At 48.0% G+C, this 24,975-nt stretch overlaps 1 protein-coding gene and 1 long non-coding RNA gene across 2 annotated transcripts in view; one reads left to right on the forward strand and one right to left on the reverse strand.

The window, feature by feature from the left end:
* The window catches only part of ST8SIA2 (ST8 alpha-N-acetyl-neuraminide alpha-2,8-sialyltransferase 2), a 72,314-nt gene that overhangs the window by 21,083 nt on the left and 26,256 nt on the right, over positions 1-24,975 (forward strand). Inside the window, exons 2-3 of the mRNA XM_006078752.4 lie at positions 19,644-19,706; positions 21,916-22,044. Of these exons, the coding sequence (XP_006078814.3) occupies positions 19,644-19,706; positions 21,916-22,044 (192 nt within the window). The remainder of the gene's footprint in view (positions 1-19,643; positions 19,707-21,915; positions 22,045-24,975) is intronic.
* LOC123465197 lies at positions 178-23,985 on the reverse strand. The gene is made up of 3 exons (XR_006640340.1): positions 23,857-23,985; positions 736-851; positions 178-306 (listed from the first exon to the last, which is right to left on the reverse strand). It is a non-coding gene; the product is annotated as an uncharacterized LOC123465197 (long non-coding RNA).

Here is a 24,975-nt window from a genome sequence, read left to right on the forward strand (position 1 = left end):
GCATCACGCAGTTCCGAATGTGCCCATGCAAAGCGTTCACGGGCGGGTGTTTTACTAGGTAGGAAAAAAGGATTAAGTTTCCCGTCCACTTGTCACTCCATTGCGGTCACTCTACTGGGAAGTCTGCAGGTAAAGAGTTCTCTTTGCATCTTTTTTATTTACTTCCGGCCTCACTGGGTCGTCGCCACTGCGCGTGCGCTTTCTCCATTTGCGGTGCCGAGGCCTCTCAGTGCAGCGGCTTCTCTTGCTGCGGAGCACGGGCTCTCGAGTGCAGACTCAGTGGTTGGGCACATGGGCCCACGGGCCCTGCAGGTGGCACGGGGAATCCCCCAGGACCAGGGATCAAATTCGAGTCTCCTGCTTTGGCAGGCAGACTCTCAACCCCTGGACCACCAGGAAAGTCCCTTCTCTTTGCATCTTGATTATTCTAAGCCTCAGGGAGGGGCCAGGATGTCCCCCCCTTCACCCTGGCCTTCTCCCCCGGCATTTCCTACAGGAATGTGATAGCAGGAGAAATGGGAAGAGGATGAGGCTCTGAGGGAGCCCCAGATACCGAGCCCTCAGTGAGAACTTGGGCCACTGTCCCCTGGGCACCACCCAAAACCACCAGCCCAGACCCTGGAGGTAGGAAGCCTGTATCTGTGATGCCATCTCGGGCCCCAGCCCACCCTGGACATCAGGACCGATGCTCAGGGCAAGAAGAAAAGCAAAGGAGGGGGTACCCTGTTAACCTACCTTGTTCCTCTTCCTGTGCTTGTTTAGAACAGAAACCAGTTTCCCAGCCTTCTGCACAGCCTGAACATCCTGTCTGAAGCTGCTGGAAACATTCCAAGTATTAAGGCCAAAGTCTCCTGGAGTGAGGGGGTAGGAAACAAGTTAGATGGGATGACCCCAGGTTCCTTGCACATTCCCTGTGTGGCTTCACACTGCTTCCTCATAGCTGTGGCAGGTGGTGGCAGGTGGCAGGGGATATTGCAGGCAGGTGATGTTGCGAGCATTTCTGGAGTGAGGTATGGTGTCCCAGGTATAAGGGCCGCATGGCCCTGCTCTCTGGCTTCTCTTCAGGGTTTGCTCCTATTACACTAAGCCCCAGCTCTGACTGAGCTCAGGCTTTCACCTCCACCCCCACTCCCACCTTTTGCAATAGTTCCTGATTTGATGATGATCCATCAGACAGAGTTAGGTCAAATCCTGCAACTCTTGGATAGGATGCATAACATCTCTAGGCAAAATAGGGGTCATAAAAAGGCCCACCTCTCGGGGCTGCAATAGGGACAAAAGGAGAAAAATCCACAGTGAGAACTTGGTCTGTGTCTGCCCTGTGGTAAGTGCCCAGGCAGTGTTAACTCTGTGATGGTCACTCCTCCACTGTCCACCCAAGCAGAGTCCTCCTCAAGCCCCCATTCAGACACCTGATTCAGCATCAACCTGGGCGCAGCCTTGGGTGCCACCATCTTCCCTACGCCCACCTGCACGCCCCCCCCCGACCTGCTACCAGATGCAGTGGGGTTTTTTGGGGGTAAAGTCAGTTTCCCTGCCCTTAAGCACCAGGGCTGGAGTTTATTTTCTCCATCCTCAACTCTGGCCCTGGGCTTTACTGTCTGGGCTTTGCTCTAAAGCAATCTGAAAGGAGCTCACAGAGAGGACCTGAAGGGCAGGTTCCATCCCCAGTTCCTGTCCAGAGCCTTGGAGTCCTGTAGAACATGGGTTGGGGATGTGGGTGGAGGCCACAGCTGACCCCTGAGACTGAGGGTCCTTCCAGACCCCAGGCCCGCTTCCTCTTACTAGTCTATCGGTCAGTGACTCAATCAGCGAGTCCCAGAAGGCAGCCTCGTGCCACTTCACAGAGAGGAAGGAGCTCCCAAATTTTCACCCTCAGAACTTTTGTCTTCGGAATATTGCATGTGGGGAGGACAGCGCCCCTGGGTGGTCCTCTTCTGCAGTGATTGATTTTATCAACCAGCATCTTGTCAGTTGTCATTGAAAGAGAACTAGTGACTAACCCCTGCCATTCCTCTTGGGCTTCCCTGCTGGCTCGATGGTAAAGAACCTGCCTGCCAGTGCAGGAAACGCAAGAGATGCAGGTTCAATCCCTCAGTTGAGAAGATCCCCTGGAGGAGGGCACGGCAACCCAGTCCAGTAGTCTTGCCTGGAGAATCCCATGGACAGAGGACCCTGGCGGGCTACCGTCCAGGGGCTTGTAGAGTTGGACACGACTGAGCATGAACACATGCCACTTGCTATATACCCGCAGGTCCTGTAGGCTTGCTGTACCTGGCATAAGTGAAACTTCTGGGTCAGGAATGGTCATGGGCAAGGTGACATGAGCTGACTTTGCTACCTGAGGAGTAGAGGGTCTGGCGATCCCAAACTCAGATGCCTTCAAGGTCTAGGCAGGTCACATAAATAAGTGAAACAGCTCAGTGTAAGACAATAGGGAGTGATGTGGACTCCCAATGAGGCACAGCTCCACCAATTCATATGGGTCAGGGCTGCCAGCACTTCTCATTGTTCAAAGGAAGCCAAAACTTGATACTGAGTTGGCCAAAAAATTCATCTGGATTTTTCCATACAGTGTAACAGTTCAGCACTGGCATGCACACACTGCTGTATTTAGAATGGATAGCCAGCAAGGACCTACTGTATAGCCCAGGGAACTCTGGTCAGTGTTATCTGCCACCCTGGATGGGAGAGGGGTTTAGGGAAGAATGGATACATACATGTATGCCCGAGCCCCTTTGCTTCTTACTTTCAGTTATCATAACGTCGTTCATCAGCTATACTCCAATATAAAATAAAAAGTTTTTAAAACAAACAAAGCTTTTGGCTAGCCCAAGGTTTTATATTTTATAATGGCTATTCCCTTGAGTTTTTACTATTGGCATTTTAATTATAAAAGACAACATTATACAAGTCCCCCTGCCCCCACCAAATACATATTTATGCCGGATACGACCTTGGGCTGGCAATTCATAAATGCTGACTTAAGTAAACTTGGAAAACAGAATAAAGGATTTTGGGGAGAAAGGATAATGTTCAAAGGCACGATCTTGTGACCCGACACATTCCAGAAACTGCCTGTTGCTCCGTGGAGGCAGCTAGTGGGTGTGTGAGAAGGTGAAGGTGAGGACCGAGAGGGCCAGCTTGGAAAGGGTCTCCTGTGCTGTGCTAAAGGATCTGTGCTGACTCATTTTGAAAGCAGTGGGACTTGATGAGGAAACCCAGAAGAGTTTCGAGGAGGAAGTGCCACGTTGCACCGTGCATTTTGGAAATCTGGGTCCCACATGGGAGCAGTTGACAAGGAGTGCTTCTCTGCAGACAGGGAGCTAAGATAGAAGCCATGGCAGAGGACCCAAGGGAATGGCACCTGCTGTCCTCCAGTGGGAGAGTCTGAAGGCTGGGTGATCTTGAGGGGAGGCCTGGAAATAGAGGGTGGGGAGTGCCCACAGCACCCTGATTCTGCATGACTAGGTGGGTGCCATTCCCTGAGAGAACCCTGGGAGAGAGCAGGTTGGGGTGTGAGTGCCGGTCAGGTCTGAGGTCTGTTGGGGGGTGTCTGGCCTCTTCTGTGACTCTGGCGCCTGGAGCGCACTATGCCTGAAGTTGCATTGGGAGTTGTGGGCATGTAGATGAACGACAGAAGAGGGGCTTCACAAGGCCTAAGGGTGGGCTCTGAGCAACTGGGATACGTAGGGCAGGGCCTGAGAAGGAAGGGCTGGGAGGAGCAGCTGAGAAGAGTATCAAAGAATACCCGAAGGTGTTGACACGTGATGAAGGAGGAGGGGATCTAGGACCTATGGGACACTTCTGGGTCCATTCAGGAGAAATGATACGTAGTCAACCCACCCAGGGGCCAGGCCATGCTCTGCGGGTCCCATAGGGGCTCCATCCAGCACAGCCTCGTGGCTGTTGGACAGGCCACACGCAGGCCTTGGCAACATGACTGTCAGACATGCCTCTTGTGCTGTTTAGCTGAGCACGTCTTGCTGAAGAAAAGAAAGGGCACTAATTTACTCCTGGGCAGGGCTCCCCTCTGGACGGCCTCAGAGACATCAGGCAGCGCAGCAGTGGCAGCGGGAATCATGGTTCTGCATCCCATTTTCTTCCATCCATACGTGCGTATGTGCTAAGTCAGAGCCAGGCTTCTCTGTCCATGGGATTCTCCAGGCAAGAATACTGGAGTGGGTTGCCATGTGCATTGGGTTGTCATGCCCTCCCCAAGGAGATCTTCCTGACCCAGGGATCGAACCCTGTATCTTATGTCTCCTGCATTGGCAGGGTGATTCATTACCACTAGCGCCACCTGGGAAACCCTCTTCCGTCCACTGTGGTTTATTTCTCCCTAATGGACCACACTTGGTGGAAGACAACCTCCCTGAGGACAGCTGTTCCAACGGGGTCAGTGGCCTGCAGCAGTGGTTTATTCTGATTCCCAAGGCAGCAGCCGTCACCTTCAATAACAATATTACAACTAACACTCACATCTACCCGGGGCTTCTCACTGTGATCCCACCGTAGGATCCTGCTTTGCAGAGAAGGAAGGACGTCAAGACCTCAAGAGGCCAAGGACTGCAAAGCTAGAGCCTGATGGGAGTCAGAACTCCAGCCCCCTAGTTGATAGCCTCACTGTCCCCCTTCCAGATGACAGCGAGTTTCTGTGAGCGATGACTGCTGGTTGGGACCAGCAGAGTGGGGAAGGGGGCACATCAAACATCTGGAAGGAAAGTGACTTTAAAGTCCTCCCCAACCCGGGGCCCTCCAGGGATTTTCTCAGGGAAAGGCTGCAGCTGTGTTAATAGGGACACGGCCTATGAATGCTGGTCCATCAGGAAGTGAACAAAAGAGAGGGAAGAAAGGCTGGCTTAAGGCAGAGGCCTTTCAAGTCCCAGCAAGGTGGGTTCAAGAGCACGGCATGTGGGATGGGCGTTCTGCTTCTCTTTAAAGAGCACGGATTTGTCCACACCATGTGCCATGAATGAAGTGAGAAGCTTTCAGGGCTGCCAGACCTCTCCATTAAGGTTTTGCAGGAGGCAAAGGCACAGTCAGTAGTGCCCACACACGGAAGTGCAATGGCTTGAATATTTTTGTCCCTGCCAGATTCACACGTTGGAATCCTAATGCCCAATGTGATGGTTATTAGGAGATGGAGCCTTTGAGGTAGTTAGGTCATGAGGGTGGGGCCCTCATGAATAGGGTTAGTGCCCTTATGGAAGAGGCTCCAAAGACCCCTCACCCCATCTGCCTTGTGAGGATGCAAGATGCCTGTGACCCAGGAGGGGGCCCTCATCTGCCCACGCTGGCACCCTGATCTCAGACCTTGAGCCTCCAGAATGCTGAGTGATCAACCAGTGTTGTTTATAAGCCTCCCAGGCTATGGCATTACGTTCTGGCTGCCCAAATGGACTAAAATATGGTCAAATGAATTTTCATATAAAACTGCTCCTAAGCATAACTCTTCATGGCTAGATCATATTTTATCCTTATTGGTGTGGTGCCAGTGGAGAATCTGACTTGAATATTTTCCCAGTTAGCTCATCACATGTCTCACAACTACTTATTGAATAACCTTTGCATGTGTGTGTGCTAGGTTGCTTCAATTGTGCTGACTTTTTTGTGACCCCATGGACTGTAGCCCACCAGGCTCCTCTGTCCATGGAATCCTCAAGGCAAGAATACTGGAGTGGGTTGCTATGGCCTCCTCCAGGGGATCTTCCCAACCCAGGGATTGAAGCTGTATCTCCTGTGGCTCCTACTTTGCAGACAGATTCTTTACCACTGAGCCACTGGGGAAGCCCTGAATAACCTTTGCTTCCTCTTAAGTCTCAAGCATCTCCCTGACTGTATATTAAACCCTTATGTGCAGTAGGCGAAGGGCAGGGTACAGGGGCCAGCATTCTGCAGGCACACGTGGTTTGACCATATGCAACTCGAATCCCTGCTCTGCCAGTTTATTTGCTGAGGTTGACCCTGGGCAAATCACTTAACCTTTTTGAGGCTGTGTGTCCTATTTATAAAACCAAAATATGCAAATTAACTTGCCACTGGTACAGTGCCTGGCACAGGGTGAAGCTCAAGCAAAGGAAGTTATTCATGATTTTCACTGCTCTCTTGGAATCCACACCCCCATCCTAAGGATGGGTTTTGTTAACATGTCTGTTTGCCACTGGGACTGTCACCTGGAACGGTGAAGCCATCGCTCTTGGGGAGTAAATTCTGGTGGAGAGGGGGCCAGGAAGCTGTTGAAAAAAAATTCAACCATATTTGGTATTTGAAAATTTTGTAAAAACTAATATATTTTGAAAGAAAAATATTTTCTGTATTTTGAAAGAAAGCAGTGCTGGACACAATCTTATTGGGTGTGAATATAGAGAAAAATTGAGATTTTAATTGGGGAGGGTGCCCTCTGTCAGGGGACCAGAATCAAGGAGGAATTTTGTGTCATGATTAGTAGAACCTTAAAGTGTTTGAGAGATGATTTAAAATAATGGATTTCCAGAGCCAGAAGGAATCTGAAAGATGCCCCGAGGACTCTTAACCTTTCTCTCCACTTGGGGCTATTTATCATGTCTCTTCCCAGTAGCTTATTTCCTCCAGGGGAAGAAGGTTTGTCCAGGCCCACTCTGTGGCCAGACCCAGGAAGCCCTGACTTTACTAATCCAGGAAGGGGGACATGCCACCATCATCAAAAGTCGGCAGAGTTCAAATAAGATGGAGACAGACTTGCCCATCATAGGGTGTTCATACAAGAGCACTTTTGATAGCGTGATGGGGACATGAACCAGAATGGAATGGTAGGGGAAGATGGTGAAGTGAGGAGTCACGGATAGTGTAGAAGTCTGCAAAGTGCTGGCGAGAGACAGAGAAGTAGCCGAGGGATGTACCGAAGGAGGGTTGGGTCGTTTACTGGAGGTGAGACAAGCAAACGTACATAAATGCAAGTGGGGATGAGAAAGCCGCATGGCGGTGCAACCAGGCGCTGGTCTGAGGCAGCCTGCTGCGTTCAAACCTCGGCACCCCTGCTTGGTGGTTGTGTGGCCCCAAGCAGGATCTCCCCCCTTTCTGTGCCTCCGTTTGTTCTCAATGCATCATCATTTCCGCATCCTCAGGCTACTGTGAGGCTTACATGAACCAATACAAAATTTGCAGAATGGAGTCTGACATATACAAAGACCAAGATAAAGACCAGAATTATTAGGCAGCTGAAAGGAAGCTGTAAAAAGATGAGGAAGAGAGAAGAAATAGTTGATAGAGTAATAATCACGGAAGACTGGAAGGGATGCATTTCAGAGCACAGGTGGAGGTATCGGGTTTGGGGAAGAGGCCAGCTGCCTTCTCTGTTGTAACCAAGGATGGGAGGAGGCAGGTTCCTTCTATCTGTAAATATTCACAGACCTTTCGTGATGTCCAGGCACTAGAGGCACAGCAGTCAACGAGACAGGCGCAGTGCTTCTGTCATGGAGCTGCAGTCCTGTGGCAAAGGGAGACCATGTGCATAATGCATGATATAGTGATGAAAGTGTTAGTCACTCAGTCGTGTCAACTCTCTGCAACAATATGGACTGTAGCCTGCCAGGCTCCTTCGTCCAAGGAATTCTCCAGGCAAGAATACTAGACTGGGGAGTCATTCCCTTCTCCTGGGGATCTTCCTGACCCAGGGATCGAACTTGGGTCTCCTGCATTGCAGGCAGATTCTTTACTCTCTGAGCCATCAAGGAAGCAGCTATGGTTTTTTCCAGCAGTCATTTATGGATGTGAAAGCTGGACCATAAAGAAGGCTGAGCACTGAAGAATTGATTCTTTTGAACTGTGGTGCTGGAGAAGACTCTTGAGAGTCCCTTGGACAGCAAGGAGATCAAACCAGTCAATCCTAAGGGATATCAAACCTGAATATTCACTGGAAGGACTGATGCTGAAGCTCCAATACTTCAGCCACCTGATGCAAAGAGCCAACTCATTGGGAAAGACCCTGATGCTGGGAAAGATTGAAGGCAGGAGGAGAAGTGGATGACAGAGGATGAGATGGTTGGATGGCATCATCAACTCAATGGACACGAGTTTGAGAAAACTCTGGGAGATAGTGAAGGACAGGGAGGCCTGGCGTGCTGCAGTTCATGGGGTCACAAAGAGTTGGACATGACTGAGCGACTGAATAAGTGATGTAAAGATAAAAGGAGATGGGAGAGAGGAGGACCTCCATGGAGGAGGGGGACAGCAGATGCAGTGTTGAATGGGACGGGCAGGGAAGACCACTCTGAGAAGGTCAGATTTGATCAAGACTTGAAAAAAGAGGAAAGGGAGGAGGGAGCCATGGAGTATCTGTTGGAAAAACTTTCCATGGAGGAGAACAGTCAGTGCAGAGGCCCTGGGTCTGGAGCACTCTTGGCAGCTCTGGGTAGGTGGGTAGCAGGGGTGGGAGTGAGGCTGGGGTTTCCCTTCTTCCTCCCCAAGCCATGCTACCATGGGGGCTGAACCCTTTTCTCTCCAGAGAAGGAATGGCCTTGGCTTTCTTGCCTCATTTATTCATCCAGTAGTCATCTTCAGAAGCACGTTGAATCTGCAGGAGACACATGACCTCCCCCACTCCATGGCAATACAGAGATGAGCAGGACCTTGTCCCAGGCTTGCCCCCAGTCTAGGTGGTGAAGCCACATGCTAGGTGACGCTGCAGTGGTAGCTGAGTGTAATGAAAACCTTGCTGTAGGTGTGACCACGATACCAGGGCACGTTAAGGGACACAGACTCACTGTAGAGCAGTCTTCAGAATGGGTGGGAGGGACAAGGGACTCACAAAAGGCTCTACAGCCAAGAGTTACTTACTGGAGATCCACTAGAGAAGGAAATGGCAACCCATTCCAGTACTCTTGCCTAGAACATCCCATGGACAGAGGAGCCTGGCGGGCTATAGTTCATGGGGTCACAAAAGAGTAGGACACGACTTAGGGACTAAACAACAACAAATTACTGAAGAAATCTTCTTTAATGATAGCTTTCACCAGCTGCAACTGCATACATAGATACGTATCCAACTCAACCAACTACATAGATATGTATCACCTCTGAGTTGTAACTGCCTTGGTTTCTAGGGTTTTTAATGATCTGGATTTGTAGTGCAGCATTCTCTTAAAAATCTTTGTATTATAAAGTCTGTCTCCTTTATAAGATGAGTGTAAATTGGAGGAGGACGATTCCCGCATGAACTGGTCATCTCAATTCCTGCATCCTTTCCTGCCTCAGTTGTTGACTCGGTTTATTCCGTAAGTGTTCTGGTCTGAGAGACAAATTTTCTGGTATCTCTTCTGGTTGTTGGTGACAGTTTCATGATGAGAAAGAGGAAAGATCAGGAGTAAGTGTTAGGGAAACGCTTGGCATCCCACTGGTTGTTTACTTTTCTGATGTTCGGATGACTAGCATAAGAGACTGGGGAAATTGGCTGGAATCAAAGCCTTCGGTTCTCGCGGATGTTTTCTGAGGTTGAGCAGAGGGGAGAGCCAAGAGTGAGCTGGTATCTTTTTGTTCCAGCTGATGGAAGCTGATTCACAAACAAAAGTTTGCTGAAATCACATCCAGCGGATACATCAAACCATATTAAGCATGAAGGAAGAGGGGATGGCAGAAGGAGCTGAGTGTTCGGGGGGAGGGCAGAAGAAGACAGAAGCCCGAGAACTTGCTGACATGACATCCCATTGGCACTTAACACCCAGTAACGAGAGATCTCAGTCATCATGGAAACACCATTGTCAAGGATACCACTGGTCTCTTCAGAGCTCTGTGCCCAGTGGTGTTTCAGTATCTGTGAGGTCCAAGGGCTGTGGGGCAATGATCAGACCTGCTGAACAGCAAAAGGCCTCTCAGGGACTGTTGAGTGAGACTGTTAGACCTGAGAAGCCGGAAGTGGAGTGGATGGACCTGGAGGAGGGTAACCACATTGGTGCCAGACATGGGTGGCACTGGGAATAAACCTAAATTTGGTGCAAGCATCATATTATCAGCAGTGTCATTTGTTGCCTGTAAGGCTGAAGAGGAGAAGGGGACAACAGAAGAGGAGATGGTTGGATGGCATCACCAACTCAATGGACATGAATTTGGGCAAACTCAGGGAGATAGTGAAGGACAGGGAAGCCTGGCGTGCTGCAGTCCATGGGGTCGCAAAGTCGGACACGACTGATCGACTGAACAACAAGGCTGAAGCTGCTGAGAGGGAGCCCCCTGTACCGTCACACGGGACCCTGGCTGGCAGTCCAGAAGTGACTGGCCTGTTCCAGCTTTAACTGTGATCCACATAAGGAGCTGGCAGTGCAGGAGTTTGTGGTCCCTGCTGTTGGAGCTGTGACTTCAGGAAAGCCTTCCTCTGGCAGTAGAAGCTTATCTCCACCAGAAGGATGTCATCAGGAGACATATGGCAAAGATGCTATGTGGAGGGGCATTTTGCTCCTAACATCCTAGAGAAGACTATTCAGAAAGTCAGTCCTGAATATTCATTGGAAGGACTGATGCTGAAGCTGAAACTCCAATACTTTGGCCACCTGATACAAAGAACTGACTCATGGAAAAGACCCTGATGGTGGGAAATATTGAAGGTGGGAGGAGAAGGAGACGACAGAGAATGAGATGGTTAGATGGCATCACCGACTCGATGGACATGTGTTTGAGTAAGCTCCAGGACTTGGTGACAGACAGGGAAGCCATGGGATTGCAAAAAGTCGGACATGACTGAGCGACTGAACTGAACTGATCCTAGAGAACAAGGTAGGAAAGCATAGCTCACAGGTCAAATCTAGGCAGCTACCTGTTATCATGTGCCTCTCAAGTAAAGATGATTTGACTTTTTCTAAAAACAAGTACTTATTTATTTATATATTTGGCTGTCCTGGGCCCCAGCTGCTGCACTCGGGATCCTCGATCTTCATTGCAGCGTGTGGGATCCCCAGCCGTGGGATTTTTTAGCTGTGTCCTGGGGATCTTTAGTTGCATGGGGGATCCCAACCAGGGATCAAATCCAGGCCCCCACCCCCACGCTGAGAGTGGGGAGTCCCAGCCCCTGGACCACCAGGGAAGTCCCTGCATTTTTAAAAGGTTGCAAAAAGTCAAAATAAGGATAACATCAATATCAAGTTCTTTACAATGTGTCATGCACTGTTCTCTATCTCTGCATTTATTAGCTCATTTAATCTCTACAGTCACTCCATGAACAAACGTAAGCCTGGAGCAGTAGTCAAAGATCACACAGCTAATGATTAGTTCAGTTAGAACGCAGACCCTGGGAGTCTTATCTCAGAGCGTGTACCCTTAACTTGCTTCCCCTTATGACAAGTTCTCCAGCACTGTTAGGGTGGACAGAGTGTAAGTCTAGGAGAGAGATTCAGGTAACACAGTCTGGCAAGTTCACTAGAAAGAAGCAAGGGGACAGAGTTTCTGTTGGGAGGGACGAAAAAATCCTAGAGATGGTGATGGCTGCATGATCTTGTGAACAGACTGGGCGCCCCTGAATTGTACACTTAAAAAGGACAAAATGGAAATTTTGTGTTATGCATATTTTTCCACCAAAATCCTTTGACTGTGTGGATCACAACCAACTGTGGAAAATTCTTAAAGAGATGAGAATACCAGACCACCTTACCTATCTCCAGAGAAACCTGTATGCAGGCCAAGAAGAAACAGTTAGACGTAGACATGAACAACTGGTTAACACTGGGAAAGGAGTACATCAAGGTTGTATGTTGTCAGCCTGCTTATTTAACTTCTATGCAGAGTGCATCATGTGAAATGCCCAGACTGGATGAATCACAAGCTGGAATCAAGATTGCTGGGAGAAATATCAACAACCTTAGATATGCAGATGATACCACTCTAATGGTAGGAAAAGAGCCTCTTGCTGAGGATGAAAGAGGAGAGTGAAAAAGTTGGCTTAAAACTCAACATTCAAAAAACTAAGATCATGGCATATTGTCCCATCACCTCATGGCAAATAGATGGGGAAAAAGTGGAAATGGTAATAGATTTTATTTTCTTGGGTTCTAAAATCACTGTGGATGGTGACTACAGCCACGAAATTAAAAGATGCTTGCTCCCTGGAAGGAAAGCTGTAACAAACCTAGGCAGCATATTAAAAAGCAGAGACATCGCTTTACTCACAAAGGTCTGTATAGTCAGAGCTATGGCTTTTCCATTAGTCATGTACAGATATGAGAGTTGAACCATAAAGAAGGCTGAGGGCCAAAGAATATATGCTTTTGAACTGTGGTGCTGGAGAAGACTCTTGAGAGTCCCTTGGACTGCAAGGAGATCAAACCAGTCAATCCTAAAGGAAATCAACCCTGAATATTCATTGGAAGGACTGATGCTGAAGCTGAAGCTCCAATACTTTTTCTACCTGATGCAAAGAGCCTACTATTTGGAAAAAGACCCACATGCTGGGAAAGATTGAAGGTAGGAGGAGAAAGGGGTGACAGAGGATGAGATGGTTGGACATGACTGACCCTAGATCATCCTTTTCCTTGCTTTTTGCCTCGCCATGTGTCCGGGGCACCACATACTTATGTGTCCTTGGATGGCATCACCAGCTTAATGGACATGAGCTTGAGCAAACTCCAGAAGATAGTGAAAGACAGGGAAGCCTGGTGTGCTGCAGTTCATAAGGTTGCAAAGAGTCAGACATGACTTAGAGACTGAACAACAACCACCACAAAAAAGAAAAAGCCAGTTTAAAAAGCACGCTTGGAGCCTGTTGGGAGCTCTCACTCTTCATGTGACTGACGCTAAATCATTCTTTCCCTCACTCTCTCCTCACCATGTGTCCTTGGAGGAGCAGCAGGCAGGAGCCCCAGTGGTTTCTGTGCACAGCATTCAGTATCCTCCCGAAACTGTGAGGGAGGAAGCAGTCACCTGCAAATTCATGACTTGTGCTTCAGTTTAATCTTCTATTCTCAGGACTAATCAGCTGTTTAAGTTGGGTCCAGACTCTTAATTAAAGCTGTCAGCTCTTGAAAGTTCATTTACCGAGCCTGACTCTCCAGTGAGAAACCAAGGATCTGGGAGATTCTAACACAGCAGTGAGACCCCAACACACTAGAACGTGACCTTACCTACACACAGCTGGGCTTGGATGAAGAGGCTAAACAGAAACGCGGTTTTCAGGTTTGCGCATTGCTTTTCACTGAAAACAAATCCAACTATGCATGGTATTCTCTTGTAACATGCTATTTTTATTTATTATCTTAGCTACTGCTTGGAAAGAGTATTATGTTTGTGGTGGAAAGTAGACTAACTTCTCAAAATGTAGCGCTTTGGAGTAATCAACCTCCATCGTAACTATGGCTGAGAATATTGGGCAGGTCCGGTGGACAGTGGTTGTTACTAACATTGCACCTTGTTTTATTGAGTTCTTTATAGTGTGCAAAGTGCTTTCCCATATATTTTTTTCACTTGGATGATCTAAGCCTCTTTGTCTCTATGATTTCAGAAGTTGATTAATTATCTTTAGCAGATTTTTCTCACCAGATCATCTTCTTCTGTCACTCAACCAAGCAGGTCTCAGCATTCCCCTGTCACAAGGGATGCAGGCTTATTTTAATAACAATAGAGGCCAAACCTAATTAGAAAAAAAAAAATCGCTTGCCAATTCATGCAGTTCATTTTGAGCCAAACATCTGCAGCCTGGGTTTCTTTGAATGACAGTAGCCCCATTCTCTGGGTATCTGAGAGGTGGAACAGTGTCTTGCACAGGTATAAATAATACGTGGGAACACACTATGCAAGCTACTGGAAAGACTTAGGAAGAAAAGTCCCAGTTGAGCAAGGTATTGTGCAAGGCTAAGAAGTGAACAAGACAGGCTCTCCCTGTTTTATTATAAGATTTATTATTATTTAATAATAATAGATAATAATATCTATTAATATATTATATATTAATGGATATATTATCTATTATTTAGATAATATCTACAATAATAGTTTATTGTTATTTAAAATAATAATAATAGGCCAACAGATCGGGAAATGGCTGCTGTTGAAAATGGTGTTTTTTTGTATTCCCAGATCCCAAGAGAGGTGGCATGCCACGTCATGCAGGCTGCAGGGAGTAGCCCCAGCTCCCTTAAGAGGCAGAGGAAGGGGGAGCTGTGGACAAGAGCCTTTATTGTGGTTTGCAGAGGAAGCAAGGGTGAGGCTGGGTGAGCAGCTTAGGACTGGCAGTTTTGGATAACTTCAGCAGACTATGGGGCATAGGAGCTGACCCTGTGTGTCTGAGATAACTGTAATCCCTGGGTTTATTAAACCAGATAGATGCATAGAAGTCCAGTACCTAGCTCTAGGTTGATTTTGGCAGGTGGATGGTGACCCAGGGTGTAAGATCCCAAAGAGGGAGGTGATGGGGCAGGGGAGGGGTTGGGCTCCAGATTGGTTGGTTTGCATTTGAAAGATGCCCTCCCAGGCCGGTGGTTTACTATCTCTAGGAATCTGCTAACCCTGAGAGAAGCTGCCCCTCCAAAGTCAGCAAGCCCCCAGATGTCAAAGCATTAGATAAAATAAAAGACATGGTTAGTGCACGCCACCCAGGGGCTTCCACTCTAGTGTGGCGAGCAGCCAAGGAAGCGGAAGCCCGAACCAAATCTCGAGACCTTGGTTCCTTAAACTATAAGAGGAGGAGTTTAGACTGGATAAATGACAACATTTCTTTCATGTCCCCTATCTGTGATCCCATGCAATAATTAAATATGAAAAAGGTGACAGATGCTGTAGCGGGACGCTTTGGGAGGAGAAGGGAAAGGTGGCTGAGAATTGAAAATTGGGTTTTGAGCAGAAGCACAGGTGTTGGGCTTGGAGTTTGGCATGGGGTTGGGCTTGGGAAGGTGATGGAACGGTTGGCTGGTGAGGGAGAGCAGGGGCAGGGATTCATCTCAGAGGCACCAGGTGGAAGACGAGAGTCTGAGCAGAGGTTCTCAAGTGGAGGTAATTCTGCCTCCCTGCCCCAGGGGACAACTGGAGGCATTTTTGTTGGCATTTTTGGTTGTCACAATTTGCGGGGTGTGGGGAGGGCTGCTCCTGCCTTAAAGCAGGTAGAGGCCAGGGATTCGGCTAAACATACTACAGCGTACAATTAGCTGCCCCGACACCCAACACCAACCCTGAAACATCAGTAGAGCTGAGGTAGGGGAAAGCCAGGATTAGAGAAAGTTTTAGTATGAAACCCCAGAGAAGGGAAAGGCTACCCACTCCAGTATTCTGGCCTGGAGAATTCCAGGGACTGTACAGTCCATGGGGTCGCAAAGAGTTGGACACGACTGAACAACTTTCACTTACTTTCTTAGTATGAAAAAGTGCATGGGTTGTGGCCTGAGTGCTCCTCAGAACCTGGCCTGGAGGCAAGAGAAGAGAAAGATGGTAGGAGGCAGTTGTACTCAGCATCACATCCTCTCCAAACCCCTGGTTGCAGTAAACCAGATAGATACCCAAATGCAGGGTTCCCCTCACCTGGAGCCCTCTCATATTCCAAGAAGGACGCTGGAGAGAGTTTGTTGAGCTTTGTTGTTTGTATAAGCAGAATTTTAAATTTTTATGAAGTCAAATCTGTCTGCATTCCCTCTTAGGGTTTCTTCTTACACTTCTGAATTTTAGAAGTCCTTCACATTCGCTCCTCATACCTCATCAAGATTTGATAAATATTCTCTTCCATCTTCATACCAATTTCATATGGATTGCCTTCTTTAAATATTTAACTGTTTAATTCAGTCTTTTCCAGAGATGCTACAAGAGTTCTTGGTGATAATGTAAGATGATTTTAGGAATTCCATTGATAAATATTTTGGGGGATAATGGTTTTGTGTTCTTTTCAAATGAGTATATATTCATGATATGAAACCCATATTTTAACTTGGGGCGTTGCTTAGGTTAAGAAGTTTTAAAAAGATGAGTCAATTTGAAAACTTGAGTATATAGTAGAATGGGTGATAAACAAAATATGGCAAACTGCTGATAGGAATAGGAGCATTATTACGGTCTGAGAAACACTAGTTAAATCCACTTGAAATGTATAAATCAGGGAACATTTAACCTGATTTCCCTCCAACTCACCTCCAGATTTTTAATCAAATACTTCAGACCATTTATCGAATTTCTCATTGATAATAATTTTAAAAAAATAATACATCAGTTCTAGACAATCTTTTTGTTCCGTTAACCTTTCATTAATCTTGAGCTATGACCACACTTTTAATTACTATACTTGACTTAATATTTGGCCCAGCGACCCTTCCCTCCCGACAAGGAGTGCTGATTTTGAAAACGGGGGTCAGGGTCAGGGCATGGTGAAAGGTCAATGACTTGTAGACAGCAGCATGCCCAGGAGAGCCCCTGGGCTCTGACCTAAGTATAATAGATTATGATTACAGGCCGGAGCTGGCCAGGTAGTCCTAGACCCTTGAATTAGAAGTGCGAGTGCTCTGCCATCCCAAGGGGAAATGAAGAGAGACAAGAAAGAGATATTATGCATTGATTGCAACGTGAGGAACCAATGATACTCTGTGCAATTAAAAACTAGACTGTGTGTGGTGAAATCTGAGACCTGAAGGGAGGCCTGGAACGAGGCACAGGGTGAGTCATAGCACCCTTCCTGCTGCTGCTCATCCAGCTATGAGGCAGAATGATTCTTACTGCAAACAGTGTCGAAAAGACATTTCAGTCTATCAGGAAAACATAAACACACAAGCACGCACATACACACACACACACACACACACACACACAATGTTATATCTACAAGTATGTGAATCCTAAAGAAATTTAGGATTTCCGGTTTCAAACTTAAAACCAGCGAGGAAATAGGCATTGGCTTCCCCCACAGAATTCCTGTTAAATCACAGTGTTCTTTAAATACACGATGATTTTGCAGTGATTTTAATTGTTTCTTTGAAGTATAGCAGCACCTTGGCTGAAGGTCTAGATGGAACTTTTAAAAAATGAGAAAACATGTATAATATCATGTATGAAACGAGTTGCCAGTCCAGGTTCAATGCACGATACTGGATGCTTGGGGCTGGTGCACTGGGACGACCCAGAGGGATGGTATGGGGAGGGAGGAGGGAGGAGGGTTCAGGATGGGGAACACATGTATACCTGTGGTGGATTCATTTTGATATTTGGCAAAACTAATACAATTTTGTAAAGTTTAAAAATAAAGTAAAATTAATTTTAAAAAATCAAAAGCTAAAAAAAAAAAAGAAAAAGAAAAATATCTCCTTAAACCACATATCCTACAAATCAGTGGGGAAAATTATTTAATTTAACCATTAGTCTTGATCTTGGGTGGCCTTGCCCTGCAACGGCCTGGGTTCCCAGCCAGAGATTGAGGCCAGGTCATAGTGGTGAAGGAAATGGCAACCCACTCCAGTAATCTTGCCTGGAGAATTCCATGGACAGAGGAGCCTGGCAGGCTACAGTCCATGGGGTTGCAAAGAGTCAGGCATGACTGAGCAACTTTCACTCACTCACTCACAGTGCTGAAAGCACCAGATTCTAGCCACTAGACCAGTGGTCAGTGACCAGGGCCCCGGCCTTCAGCTTTGCAGAAAAGAACTCCCACAAAGACAAAAATAGTGAAGCAAGTCAAGTATTATATTAAGAAGACAAAGAATTACGGTACATGTGGATAGACACGTGGGTGGACTCGGGGAGAAATAGAGTCGCTGAGTCACACCCTCGTGGCAATTTGAATTACTTCTATGGGACATTTCTTCTGGGTTTCCTTTGGCCAGTCATTATGATTTGCCTGATTCACAGTCTTTATCTGATACACCTCAGGATTCTCCCATGTGTGAGCATGCATCTCTTAGCCAGGATGGATTCTACCAAAAGGGCGTCTGGGTAGAACCTCCCTTAACATGACTCCCCTTTGGCCTCCAAGGAGCCTTTTCTGTGCGTGTGTGGTCAGGAAGGTCTCCTGACTTCAGGAATGAAACTTGTGGTCTGAGCAGGGCCCAGGCTCTTCTCTTAATGGTCCTGCTACTCTCATCTTGGAGTTTCAGTCAAGAGGGAATGAATCTCCAATAGCTTTGCTCTGGGTGGGGGAGGTCCATCTGCCTCCTGCCTCAATCTCACATACAACTTTTAAAAACACACACAGAGCACAAAGTGGGCTGAATACCAAGGAAGAGATTTATCTCTCCCCTGACCCAGTGCAACTGGCAAAGGAGGGTGAAACTTCATGGCCCTATAGCCCCCACCCAGAGCAGAATGTGACAGAACTGAAGAGACGGTGGGACTGGAAAGGGCCTTAGAGTGCTTTGACGCCCACAGCTTATCCTCCAGAGGAAGAAGCAGAGGACACTAATACTTACCCATCTCCTGCTCCTCCACAAAGTCACACTGCTATTATTTTTCCTGCCTCCAAAAAGCAAATCATTTTCACATTTGGTTGGAGGCACTGGTGGCGTCGGTCTCGCTGCCTCTGTTGAACGTCTGAGATCTTAAGTTTGGACACAATGTGGTGGACAACATCTCACCACAAGTTGTTGTTGTTCAGTCACATTATTCAGTCATGTCCGACTCTTTGTGACCCCATGGACTGCAGCACACCAGGCTTCCCTGTCCATCACCAACTCCCGGAGCTTGCTCAGACTCATGTCCATTGAGTCGGTGATGTCATGCAACCATCTCCTCTGTTGTCCCTTTCTCCTCCCGCCTTCAGTCTTTCCCAGCATCAGGGTCTTTTCCAATGAGTCAGCTCTTTGCATCAGGTAGCCAAAGTGTTGGAGCTTCAGCTTCAGCATCAGTCCTTCCAGTGAATATTCAGGGCATAATTCCTTTAGAATGGACTGGTTTGATCTCCTTGCTGTCCAAAGGACTCTCAAGAGTCTTCTCCAACACCACAGCTCAAAAGCATCATTTCTTTGGCACTCAGCCTTCTTCATGATCCAATTCTCACATCTGTACATGACTGCTGGAAAAACCATAGCCTTGACTATACGAACCTTTGTAGGCAAAGTGATGTCTCTGCTTTTTAATACACTGTACAGGTTTTGTCGTATCTTTTCCTCCAAGGAGCAAGAGTGTTTTAATTTCTTGGCTGAAGTCACTGTCCACAGTGCCTTTAGAGCCCAAGAAAACAATCTGCCACTATTTACACTTTTCCCCCATCTGTTTGCCACGAAGTGATGGGACCGGATGCCACGATCTTTGTTTTTTGAAAGTTGATTTTTAGGCCAACCTTTCCACTCTCCTCTTTCACTTTCATCAAGGTAAGTGAAAACAAAAGATGAAGGGCAGATGCTGAGTCAGGCTAGAGTTACGGCTGAGTCATGCTATAGCAGGTGCTGAGTCGTGCTAAAGCATGCTAGCCTGTGGGGTTAACCAGAGGGGATGAATCCCAGAGGAGTCTGTCTCGAAGTCAGATGAAATTCTCAAGTGGAAACCTAGGTGGAAATTGAAACAGTGCTCAAGTGGGAGGCAGGAAAGGACCTGAGGTCAGCTTCCCCCTCAAAGGCTTGGATTTGTGGCTAGATCAGGATGCTGTCCATCCTGGAGAAGCCCCGGCGAGAATGCATCCTCCCTTTGTACTTCCCCAAGGTGGGCTGCAGGCGCTCTTGGCAACTGAAGAGGGCTTTGCAAAAAAGAGCTGGATTTATAAATAATGCATTTCCTTTGTCTTGCAGGAATTCTGGAGGCAGAGGTACAATCAGATCAGCTGTGAACAGCTTACATAGCAAATCTAATAGGTTTGTAAATTAGATTTTGTGTTCATTTGTTTTTGCTGTAAGGCAGCTATTAATCTGCTTCTCCTCTTTGCTGGATGGTGCCCTTCTTACTTAGCAAATAGATCTGTTTCGTTTCACTTTGGCTTTGCATTTCTCTAATCAGTGTGTGTAGGGGGGTGGCGGGGAGCTGTTGGTAGAAGAGCCCAGAAAATGGCCCCAGTCTAGAGGCTGCGGAGATGGAAAATTCAGATGGGTAAGAGTCTTTCTGAAAAGGACCCACCCGCTTGGAGGCGCTTGAGTGCTTATTCATAACTTGAATTTTTGCCAAATAATGGAGACTCTGAAAGGAATCAGGATTTCCACCCCATTTCATGGGGAGAGATAAAGATGGAAAATAGAGCACTCAGAAACTTTGTTGAGACCTCTTAAAAATATTTAGGAAGTCATCTCAGAACTGTTAACCTTGATTATTGAAAGTGACGTGAAAGTCACTCAGTCATGTCCCACTGTTTGTGACCCCACGGACTATACAGTCCATGGAATTCTCCAGGCCAGAGTACTGGAGTGGGTAGCCTTTCCCTTCTCCAGGGGATCTTCCCAACCCAGGGATTGAACCCCGGGTTTCCCGCATTGCAGGTGGATTCTTTACCAGCTGAGCCACAAGGGAAGCCCATGATTACTGAAGGCGCACTCTAAATCTAAAAGAGTGTTTCCCCAAATGACAGTTTTGGCCAGAGGATAGCTTGATGCTGGAGAGTGAGAAAATGCTTTACAAGCCAACAGACCCAGGCTTGCCACTGGCTATGGTTGGACCGTGCCAATCATATTCAGAGAATATCTTCCTCTTCCACACCCTCTTTCTGTAAACGGGGAAACTGAGGCTCAGAGTGATAAAGTAATTTGCCTGTAGTCTCACAGCTTGTGAAATCTTTCCACTACATCCTCTGCCTCTGTTCATGAAAACAGCAAAAATTGCAAAGGGTCAAGTCTTCTGTTTGCTTTGATAGCTCTCTTTAGGCCTGTCAGCTGGAGGAATACTCAAAACCCTTGAATTTTATGTTCTCTGCTGAAGTTGCATATTTTTGAATCTCTGACAAGTAGTATCAGCCAGAGGAGTCAGAAGTTTTGGGAATGGAAGTATGTGGGGAGAAAGTGAGTCCCCCAAATAAATTTCTTCTCTACCTACAAAAAGCAAAATAGAGCCCTGGGTTTAGACCTGTTAAAAGGATTTCATCTCTTTTAGCATGGCTGTTCCAAGGTAAATGCAGAGGACATAGATGTTTGGTTTGAATCCTTTCAAGCTCCAGAATTTGGCATCACAAATCCACTTGTCATTCTAACTGAGAGAATGTGCTATCCGCACATACAAAAGGAACTTGCGATGTGACCCACATGCATCACCGTGGTTCCCGCGCTGCCTTTAGAGATGTAATTGTAACCTGGTTTCTTAGAAACCCACTAGCATAGATTTCCAGCAGCTGAATTCAAGCAGGTCCTGTAATGCCTGAGTCAGGTGGGAAGATGGTGGTACGCACCCAGAATTATGTATGAGTGGCCTCAGGCATTCAGAGCCAGCCAGCAACTTCATCCATCCAGGCTCCCCTAGGGTCAAATTCAAATTCAGCAACCACTTATTTATTGAGCATCTGCTATGTTAGGCCATTGGGGGATGTAGAAATGAGTGAGGGAGGTCCCCTGCTGCCAGTCTAGTGGGGAAGAGAAACAGAGCACAAATAACTCTGGAACAAGGTGGGTATTTGAAGAGGCATTTTACAAACGAGGGATAATGAGATAAGGCTACATCCCATTGCCCCAGTATGAGTTTTTGTTTTCCTCTTTATTAAGTTTGCAAACCGTCTTATGATACGAGGTTGTTAATGCAAGTGCTCTGCAGAGTTTTGCAAAAGTGGCTTGAAGAAGGATTACTATTCCGACAGTGACTGCTAAGTTTCACTCAGAGGAAACGTTGTGGGTGGGAGAGGTGAGAAAGATAGTTTATTACCCCCTTTCCTGTCTCCCAGAATATATGTAGGTTATACCTGAGGGAGAGAGTTGGTGCATTCTAGAAGATAAATAGACTTCCTTCCCTTCCCAGGTAATAACTGCAATTTTGCTCCTCCGAAGAAGTTTACATTCAAGCTCGTGCAAAAACAAAACGATTAGGCTTGTCATTGGCTTGCTAACAGATCATGTCTCCCCTCTTCCCTTTTTTTTCTCCCCCCACTTCCAGAGCTGAAGTTGTGATAAATGGCTCCTCGTCGCCAGCTGTTGTTGACAGAAGTAATGAAAGCATTAAGCACAACATCCAGCCAGCCTCGGCCAAATGGAGACACAACCAGACGCTCTCTCTGAGGATCAGGTAGTGGTAATTACCTCTAGGACAAGAGACAGACTTGGCCTTCTTCGGCACAAGCCAGCAAATTGCCGCTCTCCATCACCTAAGCAAGTCAGGATAGAAATAAAATGTTTACCTCCAGCCAAGGCAGGTTTCATCTCTAAGCAATCAATTGGAAATAAAAACCCAAGACAAGCCCGGCAGCCCAACATGTGTGTGCCGCGACTGGAGTGGGGAGGGGGCAGGAGCAGCCAGCTGAGGTCCTGGCTTTGGAAGGAGCGAGGCTCTGGGTCAGCAGCAGAGAAAGCCTGGTGGGGGTAGGAGAGCGGGCACAGAGATCACAGATGGCTTCCTTCCGGAGGAGCCTGAAGCAGCAGTCCTTGCTGCTTCCATCATCCATCCCCAGCTTTCAGCGGCGAGGGTCCTCCCGTTTGCCTCTGGAGAGTTGTCCCCTCCCGTGGTCCTCGGGTCAGCAAGCCCCTCCCTGATGACATGAAAATAAAAAGTCACATCCCAGCAGCAGGTGACCCAGGAGCTGACGGGACACCTAACCACAAAGGGAGGGTCTATTTAACCAAAGAGCAGCTCTTGTCTTGATCTTTAAAAAAAAAAAAATTGATTCATTGATTTATTTTTGGCTGTGCTGGGTCTTCGTCGCTGTGCAGACTTTTCTCTGGTTGCAGTGCGTGGGCTTCTCATTGCGGTGGATTCTCTTGTTGCAGAGCACAGGCTCTAGAGCACGTGGGCTCAGTAGTCGCCGTGTGTGGGCTCAGTAGTCGTGGTGCAGGCTCAGCTGCCCCTTGGCATGGGGAGTCGTCCCAGATCTGGGATCAAACCCGTGTCTCCTGTGGATTCACCACCACTGGGCCCCCAGGGAAGCCCCTCTTGTCCTGATCTTTACGGAGTGATGTTTCCAGAGCGGTGTGGTCACTGTTGGGCGGTGGGAATGGGGAGCTATGGGGGAGGGATTCCAAGGTCAGCACAGTGGCCACTTGGCTTTGACAGAGCCTCGGTACACCCGGCACAGACTGGTCAGTGTACCCAACCATTCCCTTGCAGATGTTGTGCTGGGAGCTGACGTGAATCAGACATGCTCGCAGGAGACACAGGTGTCACAGAGCTAGAGCATGGCAGTGAGATGCTGGCAATGGGCAGCGTTACCTCATAGAAATAGGTAGGGAAAGCTCCTACTGAGCTGAGCGCTTCATTTTGTAAGGGGACTAAGAGGGCCGGCCAGGAGAGACCTAGCCAGGAGCAGTGGGTTTTGAGGGATACTTAGGAGTTTGCCAGGCATGCCACGCTGCTGCCTGAAGTCTGGTGTCTGTGCTCAGCGTTGCTGGAGCACCCCTTGGGAGGAAGGGAAGAGGGGATGCTGGTGTGGTAGCCAGGACCAGGCGGGAAAGCTCTGACATCAGGGGGAGAAGGCTGAGAACGGGGGGTCAGGGGCCCGGTAATCAGCCTTGACCTTAGCTGCCGGAAGGGCCATCACGAAAAGTGGGGAGCTGCCCCCTTCAGGTACCCCACCCCCTGGTTCTTGAAGCTTGGCTTTGGGACCTGAGGAGGTGTGGGGAGTAGGGAGGATTAGCTGGAAGGGCTGGCAGCTGAGAAAGTGCCTGAAGGAGTGGACCCCTGTCACCTCCCTTCTGCCTCCCTCATTCAGGGTCTCTTCTGAGGTGCCCATGATGAGGGGCCCAGCCTTCGTCTTACACCCTAATAGCTGCCAGCCTGCCCTTACTGACCCCTGGTCAGCAGCCCTGGGGAGCACTAGGCCTGAGGCTGCTGAACAAATTTCCACCAACTTGATGGCTTCAGACAAAAGAAAATGCATTCTCTTACTGTTCTGGGGGCCAGAATTCTGAGCGTGGCCTCTGAAGGCTCCAGGGGAGACTCTGTCTTCACCCCTTCCAGCTTCTGCTGACTCCAGGCGCTCCCCATCGTGTGGCCGAGCCGCTCGTCTCTGCCCCGTCTTCACAGAGCCTTTCCCTCTGTGTCTGTGCGTTCCCTCTCCTGTCTCTAAAAAGGGCACTTGTCATTGGATTTAGGCCCAGTGGGGTAATCAAGATGACCTCAAGATCCTTAATTTAATTACATTTGCAAAGATGCTGTTTCCAAATATAGCACCTCGCAGTTCCCAAGGGTTAGGAAAGTGAAAGTGAAGTAAAAGTCGCTCAGTCGTGTCCGACTCTTTGTGGCCCCATGGACTATACAGTCCACAGAATTCTTTAGACCAGAACACTGGAGTGGGTAGCCTTTCCCTTCTCCAGGGAATCTTCCTAACCCAGGGATTGAACCCAGGTCTCCTACATTGCAGGCGGATTTTTTTTGCCAGCTGAGCCACAAGGGAAGACCAAGAACACTGGAGTGGGTAGCCTAGCCCTTCTCCAGCAGATGTTTCCCTCCTAGGAATCAAACTGGGGTCTCCTGCATTGCAGCTGGATTCTTTACCAACTGAGCTAGTTAGGAGGTGGACATATATTTGATCTGGGCTGTGTTGTGCTTAGTCATTCAGTTGTGTTTGACTCTTTGCTGCCCCATGGACTGTAGCCTGCCAGGCTCCTCTGTCCATGGGGATTTTCCAAGCAAGAATACTGGAGTGAGTTGCCATTTCCTTCTTCATGGGATCTTCCCAACCCAGATATTGAACCCAGGTCTCGTGCATTGCAGGCGGATTTTTTGCCTGCTGAGCCACAAGGACAGCCCAAGAATACTGGAGTGGGTAGCCTAGCCCTTCTCCAGCGGAACTTCCCAACCCAGGAATCAAACCAGGGTCTCCTGCACTGCAGGTGGATTCTTTACCAGCTGAACTACCAGGGAAGCCCCATATAGTTTGGGGAGCCCCTATTCACCCCAGGCTTCCCTGGTGGCTCAGATGATAAAGAATCTGCCTGCTATTGAGGAGACCTGGATTCCAGTCCTGGGTGGGGAAGATCCCCTGGAGAAGGGAATGGCAATCCA

Source organism: Bubalus bubalis, chromosome 20 (genome assembly GCF_019923935.1).
Source record: "Bubalus bubalis isolate 160015118507 breed Murrah chromosome 20, NDDB_SH_1, whole genome shotgun sequence".
Lineage (NCBI taxonomy): Eukaryota > Metazoa > Chordata > Mammalia > Artiodactyla > Bovidae > Bubalus > Bubalus bubalis.